The sequence below is a fragment of the Electrona antarctica genome (genome assembly GCF_951216825.1).
Source record: "Electrona antarctica genome assembly, chromosome: 13".
NCBI classification, from domain to species: domain Eukaryota; kingdom Metazoa; phylum Chordata; class Actinopteri; order Myctophiformes; family Myctophidae; genus Electrona; species Electrona antarctica.
The window spans coordinates 3790161-3815527 of record NC_136794.1 but is presented as its reverse complement, the minus strand read 5'-3'; the positions used below and the strand labels follow the sequence as shown (position 1 = coordinate 3815527).

The following is a 25367-nucleotide window of genomic DNA, read 5'->3' as shown; positions in this document are numbered from 1 at the left end:
CGCCCACGTCAGATAACCCGACCTAAACTCAACTGAGATGGTTTAGGACACCCCAATCTCTGGGTCGGGACCCATTTGTGGGTCGCGGACACGTTGTTATGGGTCCACTTACTTTTTCCTACATTTTGGTTTTTGATTATTATCCCATATTAAAAAAAGAAAAAAAAAAACATTCCCAAAAAAAGCTGAACTTCTTACAAAACCCAATGATTTTTTTCTCACATGTGAGCTTGTACATCGGCTATTTTCACTAGTTTTGGGTCATGGGCCCGAGAAGTTTGGGAAACACTGGTTTAGGGGAGTTGGACCGCAGTGTTCCAACACTTCTAGGAACCCAGTTGACGCTGATTGAGAGAACCATTGGTTTATTTAATACTCTTTTGTTTACTAAATTAATGTGTTCTTTCATAGTTCCCGATGTCTTCCATTCGGACCTGGAACACCGATAACGTTAATCATTATATCTTTCAAGCTGGGAACAACCTCTGTGTTTAGTTATATAATACAATACAGTAGTCTATATTGCTCGTCAGGTTTTCAGACAACATAACTCAGGCCTAAATGGATTCATGTACAATGTAAAAAAATAAAGAAAAACCATTAAATGGAAACATTTTAAGAGATTCAGGCGCCTCCGAATGTAGAAAGATGGCTAATGTTGGATGTGTTTTGTACCAACATTGCAACTTGCTTCGAGAATCATTTTTGACAAATAAACAACCTTCAAATCTACCCGTACTCTACACATAATACCCTGCTGGCAAGAGCCCCCCCCCCCCCCAACACACCCCCCCCCCCCGCCACAGACATCTTCTCTCTCTCCCTGAAGAAGCCTACCTCCGGTGACCTCGCACATGGGCGTGATGGCAGAGTCGTCGGGCGGGACGCCCCCCAGGGGCTCGGGCTCCACCGAGGCGTGGCCGGGGATGCGCAGGACGAGGGAGAACAGGCGCTGGTCCCAGCGGAAGGGCTCCTTGGTCAGCTCGCTGCCGGGCAGCGGCGTGGTCAGAGGCAGATGCAGCTGGAAGGGAGGAGGGGTGGGGGGGGGGGGAGGAAGATCCCAGCGTAAATCACACGACAATCCATGAGCTACTTTTAGGGACTCTAAATACATCGTTGACGTGAGAGTCATTCAAGCAATATGAGTCAAATAAAGGGGCGAGTGATTCTACAACGGTCGTTCCCAAACCTTTTTCATGTCAAGGACCCCCAAAATGACACTCATCATTAGCCTGTGGACCCTCCCCGCCATTTGAAAATATATGCCAAGGACCACCCCATAAGAGAACATTTTCACAGCTCTAGCAGTGATTTTCAACCATTTTCATTTCATATATAACAGGCTACGGGCCTCCCATTTAATGGCATTTCTTCTATCTCTGAGAAGCAATGTTAATTTAACTCAGAGAGTGTACAAATGGAACCAAATGGACCCGTGCACTCTCAGAGTTACAGACCCATATAAGGGTCCATTTAAACTAATCATTTAGCTGGGGACCCCCTGGAACTCCCTCAAGGACCCCTGGGGGTCCCCGGACCCCACTTCGAGAACCACTGCTCTACAATAGCGACATGGGGATGAGGTGAGGGTGAGTTTTTTAACACGTTGGCAGAGGCAGTAAATATTTAACCTTTGTCGTAGGTTGTTAAGTCAACTGTATGAATTCATTCCGCAGTGCTGATTTCAACTGATGTCCGCTGAATAGGCATGTAACGATATATCGTATATCGATATATATCAATATTATATCCCGACGATATGTATCTATTTATTACAAATTAATATCTTAATTTTTTTTTAGGGGGGCTAGTGTGTGATATGAAATGTGAGCTGTAATCATATTCCATCATATGAGCTGCAATCATATTCCATCATATTCATGTGCTTTTGGAGAGAAATGAGATGACTCCATATCGTGACAAATCGTATCGTGAACCTCATATTGTGATACGTATCGTATCGTGAGTTGAGTGTATCGTTACATGCCTACCGCTGAACGTTAGTTAAACCCATTTAGGCCCGACGTCGAAATAAAAAAATGCCTTCTAAATCATGACAATTTTCTGAAAAAAAGTCATGTTTTTATATCAGTGGTGCTCAATATTTCATGTCAAGGACACCCACAAATTATATGTAATCAGCCGCCGACCCCCCATCTGAAAATATGTAGTTCCAGGGAGCGTAAAATAAAACCAAATGGACGCGTAACGGTCCATTGTTAACGCTCTCAAGAGTTAAATTATTGTTAAACATCATTACTTAATTTACAAGACGTCTACACAATTAGATAATGTACAATGTAGAAGAATTGTTATTTTTGACCAACGCTTGCCTGTTATCTCTCCACATCAATACAGCATGGAACTGTGGACAAAAACTTATCCAACAATAACAAAATATTGAAGCTTAAATCCCATCAAAAGGTGGTCCGTGGCTCTCAAATGCCGAAAACACCTTGGGCCTCGATATGAAAATGGTTGAAAACCACTGGTTAAGATTAGATGACCACAAATGCTGCTCTTCTCACCCGTGAGGCACAAGAACACAAGCAATAAAATGTCTACACTTTCTCACACGAGCCTAAATAGATGTTCTTGTAAAAAAGAAAAGTCTAATTCTTTTGTTACAGGAAACCCAGACATGGCTCAGTGACTGTCCCGAGAGCTGCGAGTGTGTGTCGCTGACTCTTCCACACTAAAATGCCAATGGCAGTGGATTCTTGGTTCCTGCTCAGAACACACACACACACACACACACACCACAGGCTCATTCACTGCTGCTCTACAATTAAAGCGTGTACAATTATGGCTTTGGTCGTTTAGTGCTCGATGGTGTGTGAAACATAAGCTTTTCTAGTTATCAAAACTACAATACTATATATTATGGCTTGCTGGCAGCCTCGACGCAGTGTCCCGGGGGAGCAGAGAGAGAGAGAGGGAGAGGAGAAGAGAAGAGAAGAGAAGCGAAGCGAAGCGAAGAGAAGAGAAGAGAAGAGAAGAGAAGAGAAGAGAAGAGAAGAGAAGAGAAGAGAAGAGAAGAGAAGAGAAGAGAAGAGAAGAGAAGAGAAGAGAAGAGAAGAGAAGAGAAGAGAGGAGAAGAGAAGAGAAGAGAAGAGAAGAGAGATCAGGATGTTTTTCTGTTTGTGTGGGTGGCAGAAGTAGAGATCATCAACAGAACTAAAGAACTCTTTTGAACATCAGTCTGTCTTGGTTTTAAACCAGTGGATATGTTCTCGTTCCCGATTGTTTTCTGTGATCTTTGTCCTGTAATGTCTACCATATTGTAATGTATTGTCTATGTCTTTTTTTCTTGAACGGTGACGTCATGGACGCAAAACAAATTTCAGTTCAAGCCGACAATAAAGTTGTATCTTATCGTATGTAAATCTACAGAGTGAAATGTAATGAAATGAAAGACTTTATATTCAGTGTCAATGGGACCATTTTGTAATCATGTAAATTGAGCCATGGACAGTAACCCGGGAATCACATTTTTACCATTCACCCTAATACTTGAGATATAACAAGTGGTGGGAACAAGTACAGTGCAATGTGAAGATAGGGGGGGGGGGGGACTAAATCTTATGAGATATTCTCTTGGCATTCTCTAACCTCTATCAATCACTCTACATTATACAACAGGTCGTTTCGAGGAAGCAATCTGATTGGTTGAAACTGCCGTGGCAATAATCACGTTAAACCACACCCTCTCGTGTAATATTGCTTAAGTCTACACCAGTGGTTCCCAAGGTGGGGTCCGGGGACCACTAGGGGTCCTTGAGGGAGTTCCATGGGGTCCCCAGCTAAATGATAGTTAGGAACCAAATGGACCCATATGGGTCTGTAACTCACTACATTTGTACATTCAGAGTTAAATTAACTTTGATTTTACAATATGTACATTGGGGTCTCAAAAGATAAGAAATGCCATTAAATGGGGGACCGTAGCCTAATTCAGGTCAAACCGGGAGGGCCCTTGGAATGAAGTGATGGTTGAAAATCACTGCTAGAGCTATAAGAATCTTCTCTTATGGGGGGTCCTTGCCTGGCATATATTTTCAAATGGGGGGGTCCCCGCAGGCTGATGAGTATCCTTTTGGGGGTCCTTGACATGAAAAGGTTTGGGACCCCCTGCTCTACAGCATTTTTCTATGATGGTGATGATGATGCAGATCTACAAGCTCACATGTAGATCGGCTATTTTCAGCAAGTGTAAGATCAGCCATTACGACGCCATCAAGGCCCGCTAAAATACATTTTAGTTGACTAAATCAACTGTAGATTTAGTCGACTAAAAAAATTATCTTATAATATTATTCGACTAAAACTAGACTAACAATAAAACATTCCAGGTGACTAAAACTAAATGAAAACTATTCAAAAGACTAAAACTAAAATCTAAATTTGCTGCCAAAATCAACACTGTCGGGGAGTGGCGGGATGCTGGTGTTAAAGTTAACCCATTTAGACCCGAGGACGATTCGTCTTCGAAATCATGAGTTTTCTGATAAACCTCTGTTTCTGTCAGTGGTTCTCAAATTATTTCATGTCAAGGACCCCTAGAATTATCTGTATTTGGCCTCCAACCCCAATCTCAAAATATGTTGTTCCAGGGACCCCTTGTTAAAAATGTTCGCTCTGAAAGGATATATATATATATATTCCAAATTTGCACCACATTTTCACAATTTTTCAAAAAATATCAGACCTACAAGCTCGTAGCGCGCCACCGAGTGCCGCGCTACGAGCTTCTAGGTCTGCTATTTTTCAATAGCTAAAAGTATAACATAATGATTAAAACACCAAAAAGGGGGTTAACGTGGGGTGTTTGTGGCGTTATCAGCGGACACAAGGATCCAGAGTAGTCAACCGACCAACCAGGAAGCCCTCCTGATGGCCTGTGACCCCCGTCTCCACGGAAACCATGGCTGACCTCGTCCTGCACGCCGCCAGTACTGGTTAGCTTGTTGCCGTCGGTGATGGCGATGATGATGGCCGGCTCGAGGAAGAAGGGATTCCTGCCCTGTGATTGGAGGAGGAAGAGGAAGAGGGAGAGAGAGAGGGAGATACACAAAGGTTAATGAATAGAACCATAACTCTTTATAGACTGCACAATCTATGTCAGGGGTGGGCAACTGGCGGCCCGGGGGCCACATGCGGCCCCCCACCTTCACTTAATGTGGCCCTCAGGTTAATGTCAGAATACTGATATATTATTGGTTTCAGCTGTTTACAATTCCACAACATGCAAAACATGACCCGCTGTAATTACTTCAGTCTAAATTAGTAGCTCATTGCTTCAACACAAGTATAATTAAAGGCATTTGAAATTAGATACAAATGTTAATTTGCAGGATTCCAATTCAAAATAGCAAAAATTCAAGATTTCAATTCGAATATAGCAAAAATACCCTCAAAACACGTCGCAGCGTTTTGAGCTTGTAGATCGGCTATTTTTGCTACGACAGTAATATATGGCCCTAGGGAGTGAGTGTGGAAATATAGTGGCCCTCTCCATCGTCAAAGTTGCCCACCCCTGATCTATGTAAAGCGCTTTGGATAAAAAGTGCTAAAAGTGCTGACAGGGCAGCCTCTGTAGACATTTTTTAAAGCACAGCTCAAGACCCACTTCTACACTCTTGCTTTTAATTGATCTTTAATTGGACTTTTTTTTGTCCTCACTGTATTGCATTGCTGCTATTATTTTTTTTATGTTTATGCCTTGCTTTTCTTTTCTTTCTTTCTCCATTGCTCTGTAAAGCACTTTGAGCTGCATTTCATGTCATGAAAGGTGCTATACAAATAGTTGTATTATTACATGTACCATTTGCCATGTATTGTCAAATAAAACGTTGGAAATGTCACAGCACAAAGAAGTGATTACAGGTAAATGTGATTAAGAGTGATTAACAATGCATACAGATCTGATATCAAACTGGTAACGTCGTCTACACTCATGCCTGTGGCCAGAGAAATATTTAAAATGGCCATATCATGTTTTAAAACCGTTGAATGTCTGAAGTAAAAATAACGAGTGCAGATAAAGTATCATATAGATAACTCACAGGCTATCCATTTCAAACGAGAGAGAGAGAGAGAGAGAGAGAGAGAGAATAGCCCTAGCTAAAGGCAATCATAAATAGCAAGAGTATAGTCTAGAGTAGACTCTAGAGGGAGCGAGTGCAACACTGACTACATCAACACCTCTTCAATAACAAAAGGTATGTGCGAGTGTCTGGAGGGAGTTTCTCACTAGCATCATCACTCCCCATTCTGGGGCGCAGCACATCAGCTAAAGCATCTTTGGAATTGGAACGCCTCGCTTTCTTCCCAGACAAAGCCATATTTCATGACATCAGCATTTCCTCTTATTGATATAATGAATCCCAAGCAGTGATTCATCTCAATGTGTATCAGCCCCGGGGGGACCTCTGAGGGAGATTTATAAGCTCGCCGTGTCTGAATAACTTGTGAGTATAAACGTCAGTGTAGCATGAAGGGTATACCACGTCAGAAGTCAAACCTTTCACTTCGTAGAGTCAACACTTAGCCATACCGCAGGTGTCGCAATGGACACCTTGCGAAATTTGGTGTCCAAAAATGTCTCTTTTCATCGTTCTATATTGCTATGCTGTCTTGTTTCACTCTGTTCAGCACTTTGGTCAGCTTTGGCTGTTGTAAAGGTGCTATACAAATAAAGTTTGATTTGATTTGAAAATGCGGAAGTGCAAACGGGCGCTCAATGTTAAAGCCCAAATGCACAGGGTTTCCTCATCATAAACCCACGGGTCCACCTGCAGCCCCTCGTCTGACCAGTAGGGCCGAGTCAAGGGGGCAGTGAGGCTATTCAACGTTGAAGCTCTGGGTCCTAGTGGTAGGAGGAGGGACTACAGGCGGACCCGTGGATTCATGACCGGGAAACCCCGTGCAGCTGGGCTTTAACGTTGAGCGCTCGGTTGCCCTACGTCACTCAGGACCTCAAAGTTGAGGTCCGGGGAGGGACTTCCGGCAGTCTTCCGGGTGCTTCAAAGCGCCACTGAGCAACTTCCACTGACATGAATAGCTGGGGGGGGGCGGAGCTTCGCGCCAGTTCAGTCTCTATTATATATATACTCTATGGGCCGAGTGCTTCAACGTTGGAGAGCCTCACTGGGGGCTTGTGTTGGACCCACTTTCGTTTTGGTTTCCCCTTAAAAAAAAGGGTCCTTTTAGACGGGGAGCGAGTGGCGCAGGCCCACACGACTTGGGCTAAAAACGAAGGTCAGTACATTTGGGCAAGTGGCTTTTGGTCGCTGTGGCGACCCCGAAGGTCGCCGGGCTCGGGCGCCCTAGCTAAATCATTAGAGCACTTTCAGACGAACTTGCACGAAATATCCCCTATGCTCCTCAACTAATGGCTATATTATGAAGAATATAACATGGAGTCAAGAAGAGTTGCAATTCACCATTTGTCAGCCTTCTGATTGGTCCCTGAGTGACCAACCAGCAGGCTCTTTCTGCCTTGTTCCGCCCTGGTTCTGCCTTGTATATGTTGAATTTGCTAAAACATCATTTTTTGGGGGAAAAAACTCAAAACAAACATGATATGCCCAGTCACCATGCTGTACCTGTGATGTTCCTTTTTTACTGACAGCAAGTTTAAAATAACAATTGAATTCACAGAATATCAATACAAAAGGAACTCAAAAACACCTTATTTCAATGGTAGTGGATGGAGAGAAAGGATTTTTGTCCGACCATGAAATGGCAGCCAATGGGTGCGAAGAGGGTCAGAACCACAGGCGGGACTTGACAAAAGGGTGAATTAGGGCCTCAGCTTGCACAGATTTCAAGAGAAGTACAGCTTTGATATCAATATGTTCAAATAACGTACAATAAAGGTATTGCTTTCTATTCAACAACAGTTGTGCTAGTCATGTGTTTTGATTTATCAATGCTTTATCACCAACATTAACAGTAAAATACATCCTTCCATCCACTTTCTCCCACATACCCCACCCCCCCCCCCCCGTAGTAGTTTGAGAAACACTGTCGCCAGCACAATGATGGAGGATTTCTGGAGATCCACTGGTCTCCTGTCTGTCACCTTGGCTGACATGTTTGTGAAATCAGTCCGGCAGTAGCTCTCCATTTGAATGCACAACCTCACTTTTCACTTGACATCTTTCGTTGCTCCTCGACGTGACCATCGAGGATTACCCACTGGCTGCTCTATACACTCCTCCCAACACACCACCCCCTCTTCATCTCTTAAGAGAGCCGTTTCAGACGCTTGGCAACCTGGAGGGCTCTTCATCACCATGAAGAATAATAACAAACCTCCAATGTTTGTGTTCTCTACAGAGAGGGTTCCCTCTCTTCCCTCCACTCTTGTCTCTCTCTCCCTAAATGCATATATATATATATATATATATATATATATATATATATATATATATATATATCTGGTGGTTCTAAATAGACCAGAATGCTTTGTGGCTTTCCATAGCAACACTTTCTTTCTGGAAATACTGCCCATGGTTGAATCCGTTTTTAGTGCCCAATCCCATTTTTTAAGTTGAAAGTAGAGGGTCTCCTTTCAAAATGGATCAAGTTAGCCACTATAAGCATTTATTGAAATTAAAAGGCTGCTTCATACATTATCATTAGTAGTCTTGACAGTCATTATCCTTTAATAGTCACTCACAGCATCAAAATAGTTTGAGTTGAATCTCAAACTATTCAAAGTTCCATTACATTATGCAAAAGGAGTATCGTTAAACCAATGCCAAGTGTTTAAATAAAGGCCATTCATGTGAAAGGCATAATGGTTCATGTAAAAAACACTGAATAACCCTCCCTTGGGATCAAAGGGAGCGTAGAATATATAAACACGTTAACATACCGAGCCTTCTTAATGCCCGAGCAGGATCATCGTTATATTCACCTGCTGTATTGCTTAAAGGAGCATTCAGTGATTTGGGTGATTTGGAAAACCACCCAGTCCGCCCCGGTAACAAAATGTGCACATGCACACGCTCTACAGTGGGGGGAAGTGCAACAGGCCAACAGCATGTGCCCCCACTCGATCATGATTGGAGGAAGGCCCCTCTCATCCTGATTGGATGAAGGCTTTGCCACCCGCCACCAAAACTGAAACTAGGGTTTTTTGACCCCAGGGGCTCACTGGGGACAGGGAGGAACTCCTTATATGGTCAGCACACTCTATAGTAGGGAGGATTATCCAGAAAAAAAGAAAAAATAAGTGATATTAAGATTAAGTCAAATCACTGAATATACCTTTAAGCTTGGATTTCAAACTAGTTGTTGATGGAAACAAAACGGCAGCCACCACCATAGGTCTAACCACATCCATACATCTGAAAACAGCACAGAGATGAAAACCCTCACTCATTCTGTCAGACAATATGTAAACACAGAGTACTCCAGTCAAAGACGACTTGTTAAACACCGAGCACTGTAGACATGTCAAGTACTGAGTGACATGTCAAAAAGAGCACCCAGCCAACTACTGCCTCTGAGCACTCTCGAGTCTAGACGACAGACAGTTGCACTTTTTTCCAGGTGCTAATCCTTTCAACTTTACACGCTCGATGAAGACAATGCTAGGAATGTTTAATGGAGAAAAAAAGGGAAAAAAAAGGAGGCTTCTTCCCAAAAAAAAGTAAACTACATTCAATGAGTAGTACAGGGTTTACTCATTCAAATTTAATTTCCTAACATAGCATTACAATATTGGAATGTGAATGGGAACTACTGCTATTAACGTTTTTAAAAAGATGTCCATTGTGCTTATATTGACCTACTTTGAAATGTTCTCAGCCTCAACTATCTTTCCAATATAATGTCATGATAAAAGGCATGTCAAAACCACCTATGAGAGGTAAAAGTAATGGTGAAAGTCAACTCACAAGAGCTCTAAGCAAAACAAATATCTATATATATATATATATATATATATATATATATATATATATATATATATATATCTGGCGTTTATTTAAATCCTATATGAGACAGGGACTGGAAACTGAATCACACTCAGAATAATAGGTAAGAGCTTCTAGGCAACAGACAACAGTATCCTTGGACTAAAAACATTAGCCTATCAAAAACAAAACAAAAGGAAGAAAAAACGGTGCAGGCAGATTGAGACTGCAGGAACGTACGTGTATTCTTAGATCCAAAGAGAGGCCTGTGCAGAGTGCAGCCAGTGTTTAAATGTATGCTTATCCTTATCCAAACTAAGTACCGCTTAGATTTGTCTACCTCACATGGCGGTAGCTGCCATTCAAACTCCCTCAGAGTAGTGTGTTGGGGCATACATTATTCACACTGTATGTATGCATTACCCTCTCCACAGAAGGGAATCTTCCCTTTGTTCCTCCAGAAATTCTGGTTAACCACACATCTCCATGCCTAGCATCCCCCTTGAAAAACAAGACAACCCGACTAAATAGAACAAAAGAAACTGGGCATGGAGTACAGACTTTAAAATACTTCATATAAATCATAGGCATAGTGGCACGGCAGAGAATGCCTATGCTTATATAGGTCTAGGTCCTCCCCACTCCCGTGGCATTAGATAAATGCTTGAATGCGAGTGGATTACAGAAAAAAGAGCGGGAGTCTAAAACAATATCACCTTAATCTCGCTCTAAGTGGGTTATCATCGTCTCATGTTCTCACCAGTAGCAAAACAATCAGAGCCAAGCAAAGCTAGGCTGGATTAAACTGACAAATCATGTGACTAAGTCATTATACAACGATTTAGCATGGACAGTGTTGTGAAACAGGGGGCACTGTGACGGGGGCTGAAGATCCCAGATTTTGCCACACTTGTTTTTTTTATATCCTCGTCTTGTGCTTTGACATTCAAATATTCTGGTCTCACAGCTGGCCTCGCCATCTCAAAGCCTCTTTTTTTTCCTCCTCAGGGAAACAATGCTTCGTGATTTTCCTGACATTTGGGTATAGATCCTGCACTGTACGCCCCTGAATGTCTGAATGTTTTTGAATGATCACGCATCTGAAAAGAATGATTCAATGGGCCTGTGTGAAAAGCCCAGTCGCCATGCACACAGACACACAGTCACACACTGTCCCAACCAGAAATATTTTTGCATAAGTATCAAATTCTACTTTCTTGGTGTCGTCATTCAACTGCCATGACAAATATGAAACCTCCCATCGACAAAGAGAATACCATTAAGGACAGGCTGTCATAATAATAATTTATGTCATATGAGCAGAGGGTCTTCATTGAAAATGTACTATGTTGTTCACACCAGAGCCAGAGAGTAAGAAGGAGATACAACTCCGTTCACTTCACGGGGCCAGGCTCTTCTACATAGACTTCTATTGGAAAGGGACAAGCGGAAGTTAACGGAATGCATTGGAGTCTATGGGCTCACGGGAGTAGTCATGAACCACGTGACCAGGCCGTTTTCTGCCCCCTCAATGTCGTAACTCTGGTCTACACTATACTATCCAAAAGATTGTATTGAAGTTAAGTCAATACAAATGTTAATTCATGCATTATAATTTGTATTTCGTTTTTTTTAGCACAATGGAATAATGGAAGCCCCCTGGTGCTTTTTTTGTGTTATGCTTTTAGCACAACCTTTGTCTGTACTACCTCTACTGTTAATCTTATTAAGATAATATTCAAGAAATAAATCTTGACAATCACATTTAGTCCCACTTGTTGTTTTACCATCAAAATATTGGAGTTTTAAAAAGGTAAAAAACAAACATATATGCAGCAAAAGATCATTAAATCAATGCCAAGTAATCAATAAAGGCCAGGCATTTATGTGTGGAAATGGGGGGTTATTCGATCTTTGACATTATGCTGTCACATATGATGTCTGTTTAATGAACTCTGTGACTTTTGAGGAGTGCGGGGTGATGTCAGGTGCAGGTGTTTGATGCTTGTAAGACTGGGGGGGACACTGGAAGGGGGGGAAATCTGCAGTTGTTGTGCCAGCATCGTTTACTCTAGTCTCCTCTCTGCCTAAATGACTACATACCTGTCCATAGTTGTCTATCCCAGTCACTAATCTATTGAGATTGAGTAAATCAAAAGCCGTCCTCAAGGACTGGCCAATTGTTGTTAGTCCGGTTGCTTGAAGGTTCCTCAATTCTGTCATAAATGTGGCATGGCTCTCTTTCCATCCAGCCTTTAGGGGGGAGGGGGGGGAAAACAAACAAAATATGAGCATAATTTGTTGTTATTGAAAACAGATGTCAAACATGTTGATAAAACATTTATATAGGTCACTTCCTCAACACAACAACTTGACAGCACTAAAGCCAAGCCCACATTCTTCAGTCCGCCTATAGCAGCTGTAATATAACGTTAACAGATAACACTGTCAAAGTCGCGATGAGACATAAGTGACAAATGTGTCTAAACAACTAAAGTGGGCTAGTCAGTTGAGTTACACCCCCCTCCCTCCCTCCCTCCCACCCCAGACATCACCTCCTCCCTGTATAAATATCACCCAGAGTTCCTTGCTGCTCACATTGAAACAAAATGTCGGCCATGTTTTAAAAGGGGGGTATGAAAGCTCCTGAAGATTTTCTCTCCATACAATTGATGTAGTGATCAACAACGTGGTGGAACGATGGGAGAAGGACAAATCTAAAGCTGCGACATGTTAATGCTGGACATGACCCCGGAAAATAACAAAAAAAAACTCTACCTTTATCCCGACTGGGACGTCCTCAAAATTTACCAACATATACCGGTCCCCTCGGCTAGCCGGATCTCTCCCTCTGAGCTGTGGAAATAGTAAAGCATTAATATTGACGGGTTATCGAGAGCATTTTCCCCCCCGTTTTGACAAGGCGAGCCTGCAACGGTCAACAACGATTGATCTGAACCGGCCATCATCATCATCCCACAACTTGGGGATCTCCCCCCAAATCAATTTGTCCCCCCCTCCACCCCCAGTCCGTGGTTAATACAGTACCTTCATAAAAGTCTCAACAGCGCCTTTTGCTATGTCCAGATAGGTAGTGCCCAGATGGGTGCGCTGGTTCATTGAAGCGGACGTGTCTATCAGAAAAAGTAAAACGGGCATTGTGATGGTGATGACACGTTCTGCATGGACTTGGTGTCAGTGCAACCGGCCACCAAAACGCAAAAAAGGAAAGAAAAAAAAATCTTTTGTTCTCCTGCCGCCCTGTGTGTATCACCACCACCACCACCTCCTCCTCCTCTCTCTCTCTCAAAGCTAAAGCTATAAGCTAGCCTAGGCTAACTGCCTGTCTCACACATTCTTCTTTCGTTTAAAAAAAAAAAAGTTGTCAAGAATAGTGAGTATTTCTGCCCTTCCTGCGTCAGCTCGAGTCTAAAACCTCAAACCCTAGGGGGCAGGTTATTGATTTACGAGGGATTTTTTGGTAATTTTGACGCTATGTTGCCAATATTTCTTAAGTTTTGATGGGAACAAAGTTCCCCTCTCACAGTGGCGTCCCTGCTTCTCCCTACACTCAACGCGACGGCTCGTCCACTGGGCTTTTAACCTCAGCCTCGCGCACGGCCCCGCCTCCCCGATGCCGCGTCATTGGTCACGTGGGGCCGCGGCCTCGTCGCCTGATAGGTCGGCGCGGAAGGGGGGACGAATTACCATATCCAAATAAGGACGGTGGCGGTTATAGGAGCTTTCGGCGGTTGCGCGCCGGTGCCGCGCGCCGAAAGTAGCCGATCTGCAAGCTCACAGCGCGTGGCCCGGGCAAGGCGTTGTGAGCTTGTAGATCGCCTATTATTATTTTGTTCCCTCCCTCCCGCCCGGCCGGGTCCTTGTGCGCATAGTACTTTCTTGGCTTTGAAAGGCTATGGATGTAAAGGAGGAAATATATATCTTCTCAAGAAGGAGACGCATTTATATGTGTTGCTTGGTGGTTGTTGTTGTTGAAGAATCATGCAATGATGACGCGCATGCCTGGAGCAAGTCCAAACAACTACAATGTTTATTGGAAGTGATGATTGCATAATAGTCAGCATTCTTATGCACGGACGGGCGTATGCTATACTGTCACTGTGTGTGTAGTGTGTGAGGCTGAGGCAGCCATTGAACAACAAATATGGGGGATAGATAGGCCTGAAGAACAGAAGACAAATTATTAAACCGACGGCGACGTTAGAAATACATTCCAAACAATCATTATATGCTCGATAAAGGGCCTATATGGAGTCATAATTCACACTTGGCGTTTGATCTGCAGGTAAAGATAATGATTCTGTTTACAATCCATATTCTGATGACAGTGATGAGTGGTCATCATCAGAATATGTATTGTAAAAACATCCCCAGCGCCATAATGCAGCCTCCCTCGCAACGTTAGGTTGTTTGCATTTTTTCATCCCTGCAAAGCATTGATCTATAATGATGTCATGTGCACGCGCGCACGCACACACCTTGCAGGCTATATTATATTGATAACATTTTCAACCTCGACAAAACGTGCATTCTGAATCATTCTGTGAATACATGATTTCACTGATTTCAGAAGTTATGATGGTTTAAAAAAACATATAAGGTCGACTTCATCCAGTTATACAATTCAATCCAAATGGTTTATTTAAAAAATGACATCACACAGCAGAGCCACAGCCCAGTTCATAATTTTGCTCCATGACACCAAATTAGCTCTGGTGACTATAGTCTGGTCCATAGCGTTATTACCATAGGTTATTACACCAAATAAATCATGAAATATGAATCATTAGCGAACATATTTATGTCTGTCTGCTTGGAAAATATCATAACTTCCGCAAAAATAGTACTAGGAAAACATGAGGCAGTTATAGAAGATCGTCCCATGTACAGAGCCCAAACAAAAGCGCTCTTTTTTAGCAGAATTGGCACGAGTTGATAAAAACAACACGACCACTGTCTCTACTATAATATTTCCGGTTTTGTAGCTTAGTCGCATCTACCTTTCAAAATAAAAGTCTATGCAAACGCAAACGCATCTACATTGTTTTTGTTTATATTATGGAATGTTTGTGAGAGATTATATTCTCTCATTACTAATCCATTGAAGATGAAAAAGAAAAGAAAACCTGGAAAATACATTTAAGACACAAATTCAGCTGTTGATTTTGAATTGAATAGTTTAATCTTTGATCAAATTATTCAAAACATAGCTATAGACAGTGCTGTGTTACCCCAGAACTCATTTTAGAATGTTCTGAAAAGGCTATTTACTCCAACAAGAGGATGAGGATCATGTCAATCCGGAATAGCACATCGATGAATACCTTTGTTGATTAGAGAAAATTAGATTTTTGTAGGCCTACTAGCCTAATTTACTGATCTATTCTATATTATATAATCTAGATATATTCTAAAAATAAAATAATATTTTTAGAATATATTTTGCTGGTTGTAGGAAGTCCAGTTTGATAGCCTATCTGTTTACAACCTTGGCAATAGTATGTTTTATTCATAATACTGATAATAAATCTATCCATAAATGGACCAAGTCTCTGTACGTATATATGTGTGTACATCTGTAATCCTTATCCACGTAACTCGAGAACCGTTCGTCCCACCGACTTCAAATTGTACACACGCATTCCACACCCCCGCAGGGAGTGCAGTGCCCGGTGTCGAGTCCGTCGGATACACCGTTGTCCAGAACCAGCACAAAAGCCTCTGCCCAGGCTCTGGACAGGGCCCAAATTAGCCAATTAATCACACCCTATGTGATCACACCTGATCACCCCTAGATCTCCATATATGGAGCTGGCCTGTTCTGACATCACAATGAAATGATGGTCTGACATCTGCATCTATAGACTCCATTTGGGCATGCCTGACAAAGAACTCCATATTTGGGCATAACGTGACAGACATAATAACTGGGTGAGGCATCCATTTCCAACTTTCCAACTCTAGTAATAATAATAATAATAATAATAATAATAATAATAATAATAATAATAATAATAATAATAATAATAATAATACAAAGAAGAAGAAGAATTTTATTATTATTCGGTATTACTATGATTATCATAATTATTGTTATCATCATCATAATAATCATATATTTTTTTAAATTCGTTTATTATGGAGTCAAAACCAAAATCTACCGGAAGTGTGTTTGTGTTTAGTTTTTGCGTGGCCTGTGTGTCATGTGTGCTTTACGTTGCATGCATGTCTTGTCAGCTGACCAGAGCCATAATACAGAGCCACAATAGAAGAGTTACGACATTGAGGGGGCAGAAACAGAGCGCTCGAGGCTCGAGCGCTGTTCATGCAGCCAGAACTGGGACAAACTAGAGTTTGGAATACATTGTTTTCAACGAGGGCGGCGCAAATAAGAAAGGTTTTAGGCATGTGTGCCAACATGCCAACTGTTTTAAAGTACTGTACAGTAACAACTAAAGTCTCTGTAATGTTTATGTTGTACTATTACTACAAAACAATCTAAAATAAAAGGGATTTAAGATCATTAAAGCCGGGCATGTTGCCTGGGTCCAATGCTTTTCTGCCTACTCGTCCCAGTTGGTTGTCCCCCATTGTCAATAGAAGTCTATGTAGGAGAGCCGCCATATTGGACTGGCCCCATGAAGGGAACGGAGTTTGCGTAACTCAGCTGACTAAGCAGCAGTCTTGGCTACCTGCCTGCTGCCTGCTGCGGTGCTGCCTGGCTGACACAACACTGTGCACGGTCTGCAGCGAAGCGACACGACACCACCATGCAGCCTCTGGCTAGTATGCTGCTGCTGCTGCTGCTGCTCCACTAAAAGTGTTATGTTACCAAAAAGGCAAAACTGGAGAAGGAGGTTAGCGATATTGATTCTTCTTCCACATGGCGGCCGAGGTCCAGCCCAAGCCACAGGATCGTCTGCCCGTCCTGCTGAGCAAGATCGAGGGGTTCCATGATGTTGTGACCACGGCTGTGATCATCCCCAAGGAAGACGGGGTGATCAGCGTCTCTGAAGACAGGTAAAAAGAGATGCGTGCATTCGTTAATTTGCGGCAGATATAGCTTTTAATTGGATGCATAGAAATCTATAGCTTCATAAAGGAAATTCAAGTCCGAGCGGTGTATCTGTGTGAAATTATCCCCTGTCTGACTGTCTGTCTGTCCCTCCGGTCCAGTGCCCTCATTCCAGCTCGGTCATCGATCGGAACTCATGTCTTGTTTGCCTTTTGATTGTTTCAATGCCATCTTTTGTTGCCTCATGTTTTTGTTTAATAAAAGACACGTTCAGGTTTCCCCATAAAACTGCCCGGTCAAAGTCAGCTGACCTGGCTTAGTCATTCTGAAGGCTGAGTTTGAGTTCATATAAATAAACCACAGAGTTACACATTTTACGCATAGACTATAACTACAGTCTATAACCCCTCTACACATGGGTGGTGTATGCAATGAAAATAGTTCAGTTCTATTTTTTTCTCTGACCAATATTGGAGAAGCATATTCTCTGACCAATATTGGAAAAGCATATGCTTTGCAGATCAGGCTAATACAATGTCGTATGAAAATGTACGTGCTTGATCCTATTGTAGACCTAATCTCAAACTAGCAATCTATTCTGTAGTCTTTTTTATTATTATTATTATCATGGCATATGATATAGGATTGGCAATAAAACACGACTGATTAATTAAAAGGCTGCAGTGCTGAGTGGTGCTGAATGAACTTCATGGGTGTGTCAGGAGGGGGAATATAGCTCTTCTTTACAGGTTAGGTGGTGGTAATAAACGTATGCACACACAGTACAGTATAATTTAAGTCTAATTATGTATCTTCAACTGCTTGCTCTCCCAACTCGTTTTGCCTGAATTCAGTGAATTGTGTGTGCATTTCACTTGCCTGCCTAGAGCTGTGTGTGTGTGTGTGTGTGTGTGTGTGTGTGTGTGTGTGTGTGAGTGAACCGGTGACATGGGGTGATGTTCTATGCATCTGTATAAAGGTTAGACAGCACATAATGATAATAAAGCAGAGGTCAGGTGCCATTGTCATTCAGACGCTAAGCCGTGCTCTCGCCTAACTTTACAGGACGATTCGGGTATGGCTGAAGAGGGACGGTGGCCAATACTGGCCTAGTGTATATCACGCCATGACAAGTAAGTGTACTTTAAACCACTATTTAATGTTTACACCAAATCCTGTTGGCGAAAATAGCAGAACTTAAAAATAGCCAATCCACAAACTCACAGCGTGAAGATCATTGCATAGGATCATCAACACATCACTGTGGTCTAGTGTCATTTACACTCCATTATGATGTGTTGTTAGCTTGAAGAGAAGTCCCTGTCCTCGTCAGCAGACCACTCATCATACTGCAGAGTTTAAATTTGTCTTTAAGCAAAAATGTGCCTTTTTTGGGTCTACTTCTACCTAGTACACTCATGTAACGATTCACTCAACTCACGATGCGATGCGAATCACGATACTAGAGAATCACAATACGATTGTTTTTTAAACACAAAATTATGTTCCAGTTAAATGACCGCTAGAATGCCTATAGTGCCTAGCTACCTAGTTTTATGATGTGAGTATTAACATGGTAAATGATAGCCTTGGTTGTCGTTTATTTTACTCTGTGATACAAAATATTTTGTGAATATTTATGAGAAAGTAATATAGATCTGTGCCAAGTGTGTCTGCATACCTGTAGCGATTAGCTTGCTAAAGGGGGGTCTCATAGATACTACTGTATCCGTGGTCTCTGGTTTCCTCAAATTTTGCTATCAAACAGTGTCACTTCCCATTTTCTATTTTGCCTTTTGTTCACCCACATTGTGCAATAAATGGAAATCCCACGCTGTTGTCTGTAAAATGTCAGAAATGTTTCAGAACTAGTTGTTTGTTTATATATGTCCAGAGACTCCTGTCCACTCCAGGACAGGTTTCAAAATGATTAATGAAAAGAAAAACCACTAAGAAGCATGAGTCATGTGATAAGAGAATATGATAATGGATTTATTTTTCATCATTGCACAGGGTCCCATGATTAGATTCCGACCAATGCCAGATTTCTGGGTCCGATGTAGATCCCATCAGATATTCTATCATTTGAAGTTAAGCCCCCACAGCAATTGCTTACACTGTAATGCTGGTCTCTAAACTACCTCCCCCTGGCCAGCCGGGGCGCCTGATGGAGGGGAAAGGAACTGGTCGGAATAACGTATTCCTTCAGCCTTCCACGCGCTACGTCCGTCCGGGGAAATCCCCCCCCCCTTGTTTTGATGAATTGAACAAGGTGGACCCTCTTGTAAACAAGTGTAATTCTTTATTGGGTCGTCCACTCAGTTAACTCTTTGAGAGTTTCATGGATTTCTATATCGTTTTTAGACTTCTCTATGGCAGAATGGCGTTTTTGAATGATTTATTGAAAATTCTCTGTTGTGAATGTGTGACAACGAAAGACCTTCAGAGAAAGCTTGGCTTGTCTGCTTCCAGGAAAAAAATGAACTGAGTTGATAAAATGTTTAGTTTTTGTGTTGGAAGCCATTTAAAAGAGCCTGCATTTACACTGGGTAGTGTTTCTAGGACAACAAAAAAAGTTATGCCCGGTTGAAGTTTTATTTTCTAAATAACTTTTTTTCTGCTGGGCGTACATAGCCATGCAATATCTCATTTTAAAGGGTGAGTTGTCTAGTTCAATTAAAATAAAATAAAAAGTTTCTCACATGTACCACTGTAGATATTTTGCCATCTATAAATAGCATGGTCAGTCATGATCAATCTGACCTATCCAGCTAAAAGTCCCCCTAGCTCTGAAATGGAACATCATATAAACTCAATTCTTTTTTGGGGTAAAATTAGACATTCTAACGCACATTTTGATATATACCATGTTTACATAGTCTTACCAGTACCTTGTCTATTCATGCATGTATCTCAAAAACCTGTTGTGAAGAAACAGTTTTGATAAAAAAACACATCCAAGGACATTGTTTTGATATGACTTTGTGCCCATGATATGTATCAAAATATAGACTTGAATGTATACTGTATTATAACAAAAAATTGGGTTCTTACCATCTACCGTTACAGAGTAAATCACAGTTGAAACTCGCTTAGTCAAACCATAAACCTCAGAATAGTGAACAAAATAGCCATGACAGGTCTAACTCATTGTAAAAGCGTCTTTTATTTTTTATGACTACTAACATAATACAATTATAATAAATATTACAGAAAATAAATAGGCCTACATACAAAACAGTTGTCCCCAAACTCCCCAGTGTCCCCAAACCACTGCATTCCAGTTGTTCTTGACGGTGTGTGTGTGTGTGTAGGCTAAATTTAAAAAAAACAACAACTGAAATGAATGAATGCATCCGGTTCAGTGTCGGAGAACTCCATAGCAGTCTTGACTCTTCGTCTTCATCATCATCATCATCATCCTCCTCCTCCTCCTCATCTGATGCCAGTTCTAAATATATAAAAATAAACATTTAGCTGTAGTCAGCCCGGCCAATAGCCAGTTGGGGGGGGGGGGGACGTAGGCTATCTGACATCATCGTCATCATCATCATCACACGGAGACACACTAAACAATGTACAATCATGATAGTATACAATATTCAATGAATGCGATTATCATGCAAGCTCAGACGTCAATGAAACGTCATACAGATCTTATATAATACGCTACTGTTAGCTTCACTCCCCGTCCCCCCTCCGATCCTTGTAGCAAGGTCATCAACAACCACGCGTTGCTTCAGTAAACGATGCATGTTTGTTCTCCGTCTTTGTAGACAGTAAATAAAAGGAGCGAACATTACTCTAAAGATCAGATCGCCTATAAGGCACGCTACAATATAAAATACTTGTACTGCCATGCGTGCATGCCTGCTACGATACATTTGTACTGCACCGACCAACCGATCAACACCATTAGCCAGCACCTTTGGTGCTGGCTAATGGCTGGGGGCCATCGTGGTGAGTCATTCTGGCGTCATGATCTGACTAGTAGTAGTAATTATCCAAGCATCTATTTGTAGCGATCATCTTATGATTTCTGATCACTATAGAAGGATCTACAATAAGATTACCTCAAAACATTCCGGGTTGATCGTCTTCTTCAATGGTTTCCCGGTATAGCTCATCGGACGACGATGGGGAGACAATGAAAAAAGGAGGGAGGGAGCAGCGAGTCTCGCTGTAAGCACTGGACCAGGGCTACTCCGCCTGGAGAAGGCGACTGGGACGCGTATGGATCAATACTACTACCACAAAACTCGCTCAAATAAATAGTACTGCTTTCAACTTTTTCTGCTAGAAAATCGCTCGGGCGAGACGGGTAAACAGGCAAAACAATGAAAACTATGAAGACTCCCTCTGCCCCCACTGTTTACAGGGGGTGGGACCAGCTTCCAATGGCAACACGTACACGTGTGTCACGTGACACGGGTTTTCTGGGTAATGTAGTTGGAATATAAGCTCAGGAATTTAAACAGCGCTTCGGAGCATATTAATATGTTTAGATTAATCAAAAACGGCGAAGACGCCAATTGGCGTCATTGATCATTTACGGAATTCTGATGAAGACGCCAATTGGCGTCTTTCACCTTCTAAGGGTTAATAGTCTTTGTATTGAGTTGTGCTTGAAATGTACTGTAATTCTGCAAACTGTTAATAAATATTTCAAACAATCAATCAATCCCTGTCAGGTGAAAAGAAGCAGCTTGAGCCAAATTCCAATACCCAAAATCTCGGCCACTCGCTCACTCACTCACACTCGCTCACTCCAGCATGGCGGAGTTATGGTGAAATTGGTGACCTGCTGAAATATGTGACAATCGTGTAGACAATCACATAATGCCAGTGTCCGAATGCAAATCATTATTTTTTTATTATTGTTCATTAGCAGAGTTCAACCTAGCGGTATTCAGGCCACATATTTGAAGACCTCCATGTAAGTTGTGTGAAGTCCACAAGATGGTAACATATTTCGGCAGGTCACCAATTTCACCATAATTTGCCATGCTGGAATGACCGAGTGGGAGTGAGCGAGTGGACGAGATTTTGGGTATTGGAATTTGGCTTTGGGCTCTTTGCATAGAAGGAAGCATAAGGTCAGTCTGCTGCCCCCCCCCCCCCCCAGGTCGGCAGAGGAAGTGTAGCGCCCAGGATTACATTAGATAATTGACACTGGGGAAAAAAATGGGTTGCAAAATCGTGGGATTAAAAATAATATATTTTAGTTCCTCTTGCATTCGGTCATCTTTTTCGCTGCCTCTGTCTAACCATATTCATGATAGAAAGTAACAAAGGAATTGACTAGATTTTAATGTTAAGCTGAGAAAAAACATCACTAGACAACCAGTTTTGCCAAGAAAAACAACATGGTCATGTGGTACAAAAAATTAATAGATCAGTTTTTAACCACTTTTGCGAGAAAATATAGATATTTTAAAAAAGAAAAAGAAAAACAGATCTACAGGCTCACAGTGTGATGCAATATGAAGCTTTGTAGGCTTGCCTGGCTTTTAAGCTATAATCTATCTTAAAAGGACTGAAAGCATTAGTCAAGTTGACAGTTGATGACTAGTCTATTACATCTCACCTACATATGGCGTCCTGCAGTCATTGCCATAGATATTAAAATAGAATAGATAGATAGATGCCTCATTGGCCGCTGCAGTTCGTTGGAGCCATAATGTGTGCTCTTGCACACATTATGGCCCGCTCTTGCACACACACGAGAGTGCTGAAGGCACGCTGCGCTGCGTTGCTGCCCAAGTGACAAGTGCCTCCGCGTCCCCGAAAAACGGGGACGCCTCTCGCTGCCACTTGAGTCTGCTGGCCAATCACAGCGCGTCTTTTCCCGGGACTTCCATTACGCTTGGCAAGCTTCCCACTCGTGCTTCGCAAAGGAATCTCGGGTAAAGTTTTGCCCCCTTTTTATATGTCTATGTATGGTCATTGTCATTGCCATCGCCATCGGGGATGATGACCTCAGAGTCCTCTCTGGAGTTCTGGATCGTGCTGGATCCTCCTAGCTATTTTCCAAACTAAAGTGTGAAATGAATTATGAAAACTTGTATACAGTATAATAATTATACAATGAACAATGAACAGGCAAACAAAACAAAATATAATTATACAAACTGAGCTTTATTTTATTAAACCACACTAGTATAATATCACAATACCACAAAATAATATCACACTAGCCCCCTGCCCTCCTATAGCATGTTGTCTGGTGTGCTCCTTGAGGTAATGTCGTTTTAGTAGACCTCATGGAGGGCACACTGCAATTGCCTTTTGCATGGGTGGTGATGGACGGGACGGGTGGATCTGCAGACCTCCGGTTCACCACACTGCAGCTGCTTTATATAACCATAACCAGTGTTGATTTCGTTGACTAAAAAAAGTAAGACGAAAAATGTCCGCCGACTACCTTTTTCCACTGACGAAAACTAAATGGAAACTAAACAAAAACTGAGCTATGATGACTAAAACTAAAAGTAAATGTACTGACGATTTCGTCAACAAATAAAAACTAGACTAAAATGTTAGGAAGGGACTAGTGGACAAGAGATCCAGTATAAGTCATTGTACAATTAGTTGCATGCTGAAAATAGCCGATCTACAAGCTCACAACGCGTCGCAGCGCGACGCCTTGTGGGTTTGTAGTTCGGCTATTTTCAGCAAGTGTAAAAACAGTCATTACGACGGCATCAAGGCCCACCAAAATACATTTTAGTCGACTAAATCAACTGTAGTTTTAGTCGAATGTTGTGATATTTAGTCGACTAAAACTAGACCAACACTAAAACATTCCAGGTGACAAAAATCTGCTGCCAAAACAACACCGACCAGAACAGATCTATCAGCAATACTTTGCCACGAATTCTTTACTGCAATGTTTTTATGGAGCAGAGAAGAAACGGTGCAAGAATAAAAAGGTAACGGTGTTCTTTTAACAGACCAATACAAAACGGACATCAACACTGAAGATGTTTGATGGTGGCAAACGGCCCTCTCAAAAGAGTTTTACAGCCTGGGCCACGGCTCAGTGGTCCAGGCACCTTGGCTGGCAATCCAGTCTGGCAGTGTGCCACGGGTTCGACTCCTGATCCCGACGGCCTTTACTGCATGTCTTCCCTCACATCTCTCTCCCCATTTCCTGTCAGCCTACTGTCTGTAAAAAATAAAAATAAAGGCGAAAGCCACAAAAAAAACCCATTTAAAGAGTTTTACAGTCTTGTATTTCCCTGTCTTCCCGCAGCCTCGTGCACCTGTATGTCCTTTAACCCAGAAACCAGGAGACTGTCGGTGGGTACGGACACCGGATCTGTCTGCGTAAGTTCAAATGCCAACCTTTTATCCCTTCCAAACACAAAATGAACTCCCCCCTGAGTTTCCTCCATGGGAAATGTACGTACGGGTTTGAAAAGGTCATATTTGTTTTGGCTCTCTAAGAGGAAGCAACGGATGCCCATTTTCTTCTCTCTTTGCAAATTGAATGGAATATACCTTTAACCTTTTTATTTGGCAATATTTGATCAAGATGAAGACTCCTCTGAGTGTGTGTGTACAGTACTTAATAGATGGAAACTAGGCTGTACAGTTACAGTAGCTCCATCTGGGATCTGAAACATGGGGCTCCATTTTCGTCACCGCTAAACCCCTTATCCCTAAACTTCTTTGCCTTTTTTTTTTTTTTACAATTTTGCTAAACATTTTTGAATAGTTAAAATGGCCAGTCTACAAGCTCACAACGTGTCAATGTAGATTGGCTAGTTGAACTATTCAAAAATGTTTTTCAAAATAGTAAAAAAAGGCAAAGAAGTTTAGGGATAAGGGGTTTAGCGGTGACGAAAATGGAGCCCATAGTCTTCTAAGCTCTGCTCCATGTAATGTACTGTAGTGTAGTGTGTGTGTGTGTTATGTAGGCTACTCATCTTCCTAGTCCTACCGAGACTTCGAGTGCCGGCGAATTTCATTCATTCATTCAAACCTTTATTTATTCTCGAAAGACTTTGAGCCGGTCATCCTCGTTTGCAGTGTCGTCGAGATACACAGAATACAATATTTCAAAGCAATGAACAAAAACAGAACGGTAACATTTCCTCATCGCGTGACGTAGCACGTAGGCTATGTTTAACCCATTTTGACCTGAGATCAGATTCTAAAAATGTCTTCTACATCCTGACAGTTTTCTGAAAAGGCTATGTTTCTATGTCAGTGGTTCTTCGATTTTTCAAAAAATAGCAGACCTACAAGCTCGTAGCGCGCCACTCGGTGGCGCGCTATGAGCTTGTAGATCTGCTATTTTTCAATAGCTAAAGCATAACTTGATGCTAACACCAAAAGGGGTTCCCACCCAAAATGGGTTAAAAACAGTTGCAGACACTTGGGGGTATAAGTCTGCA

General features: G+C 42.0%; 2 protein-coding genes across 3 annotated transcripts in view; one reads left to right on the top strand and one right to left on the bottom strand.

The window, feature by feature from the left end:
• The window catches only part of ints6 (integrator complex subunit 6), a 60973-nt gene extending 47485 nt beyond the window's left edge, over positions 1-13488 (bottom strand). For both annotated transcript variants that reach the window (XM_079518749.1, XM_079518750.1), the window contains exons 1-5: positions 12978-13488; positions 12708-12785; positions 12033-12182; positions 4934-5023; positions 838-1021 (exon numbers count right to left, since the gene is read on the bottom strand). In XM_079518749.1, the coding sequence (XP_079374875.1) occupies positions 838-1021; positions 4934-5023; positions 12033-12182; positions 12708-12785; positions 12978-13088 (613 nt within the window). In that variant the 5' untranslated portion in view covers positions 13089-13488. The remainder of the gene's footprint in view (positions 1-837; positions 1022-4933; positions 5024-12032; positions 12183-12707; positions 12786-12977) is intronic.
• A 3120-nt stretch (positions 13489-16608) lies between these two features.
• Positions 16609-25367, top strand: part of wdfy2 (WD repeat and FYVE domain containing 2) — a 33927-nt gene continuing 25168 nt past the window's right edge. Inside the window, exons 1-3 of the mRNA XM_079518766.1 lie at positions 16609-16970; positions 18031-18098; positions 24221-24294. Coding sequence (XP_079374892.1) covers positions 16834-16970; positions 18031-18098; positions 24221-24294 — 279 coding nt within the window. The 5' untranslated portion in view covers positions 16609-16833. The remainder of the gene's footprint in view (positions 16971-18030; positions 18099-24220; positions 24295-25367) is intronic.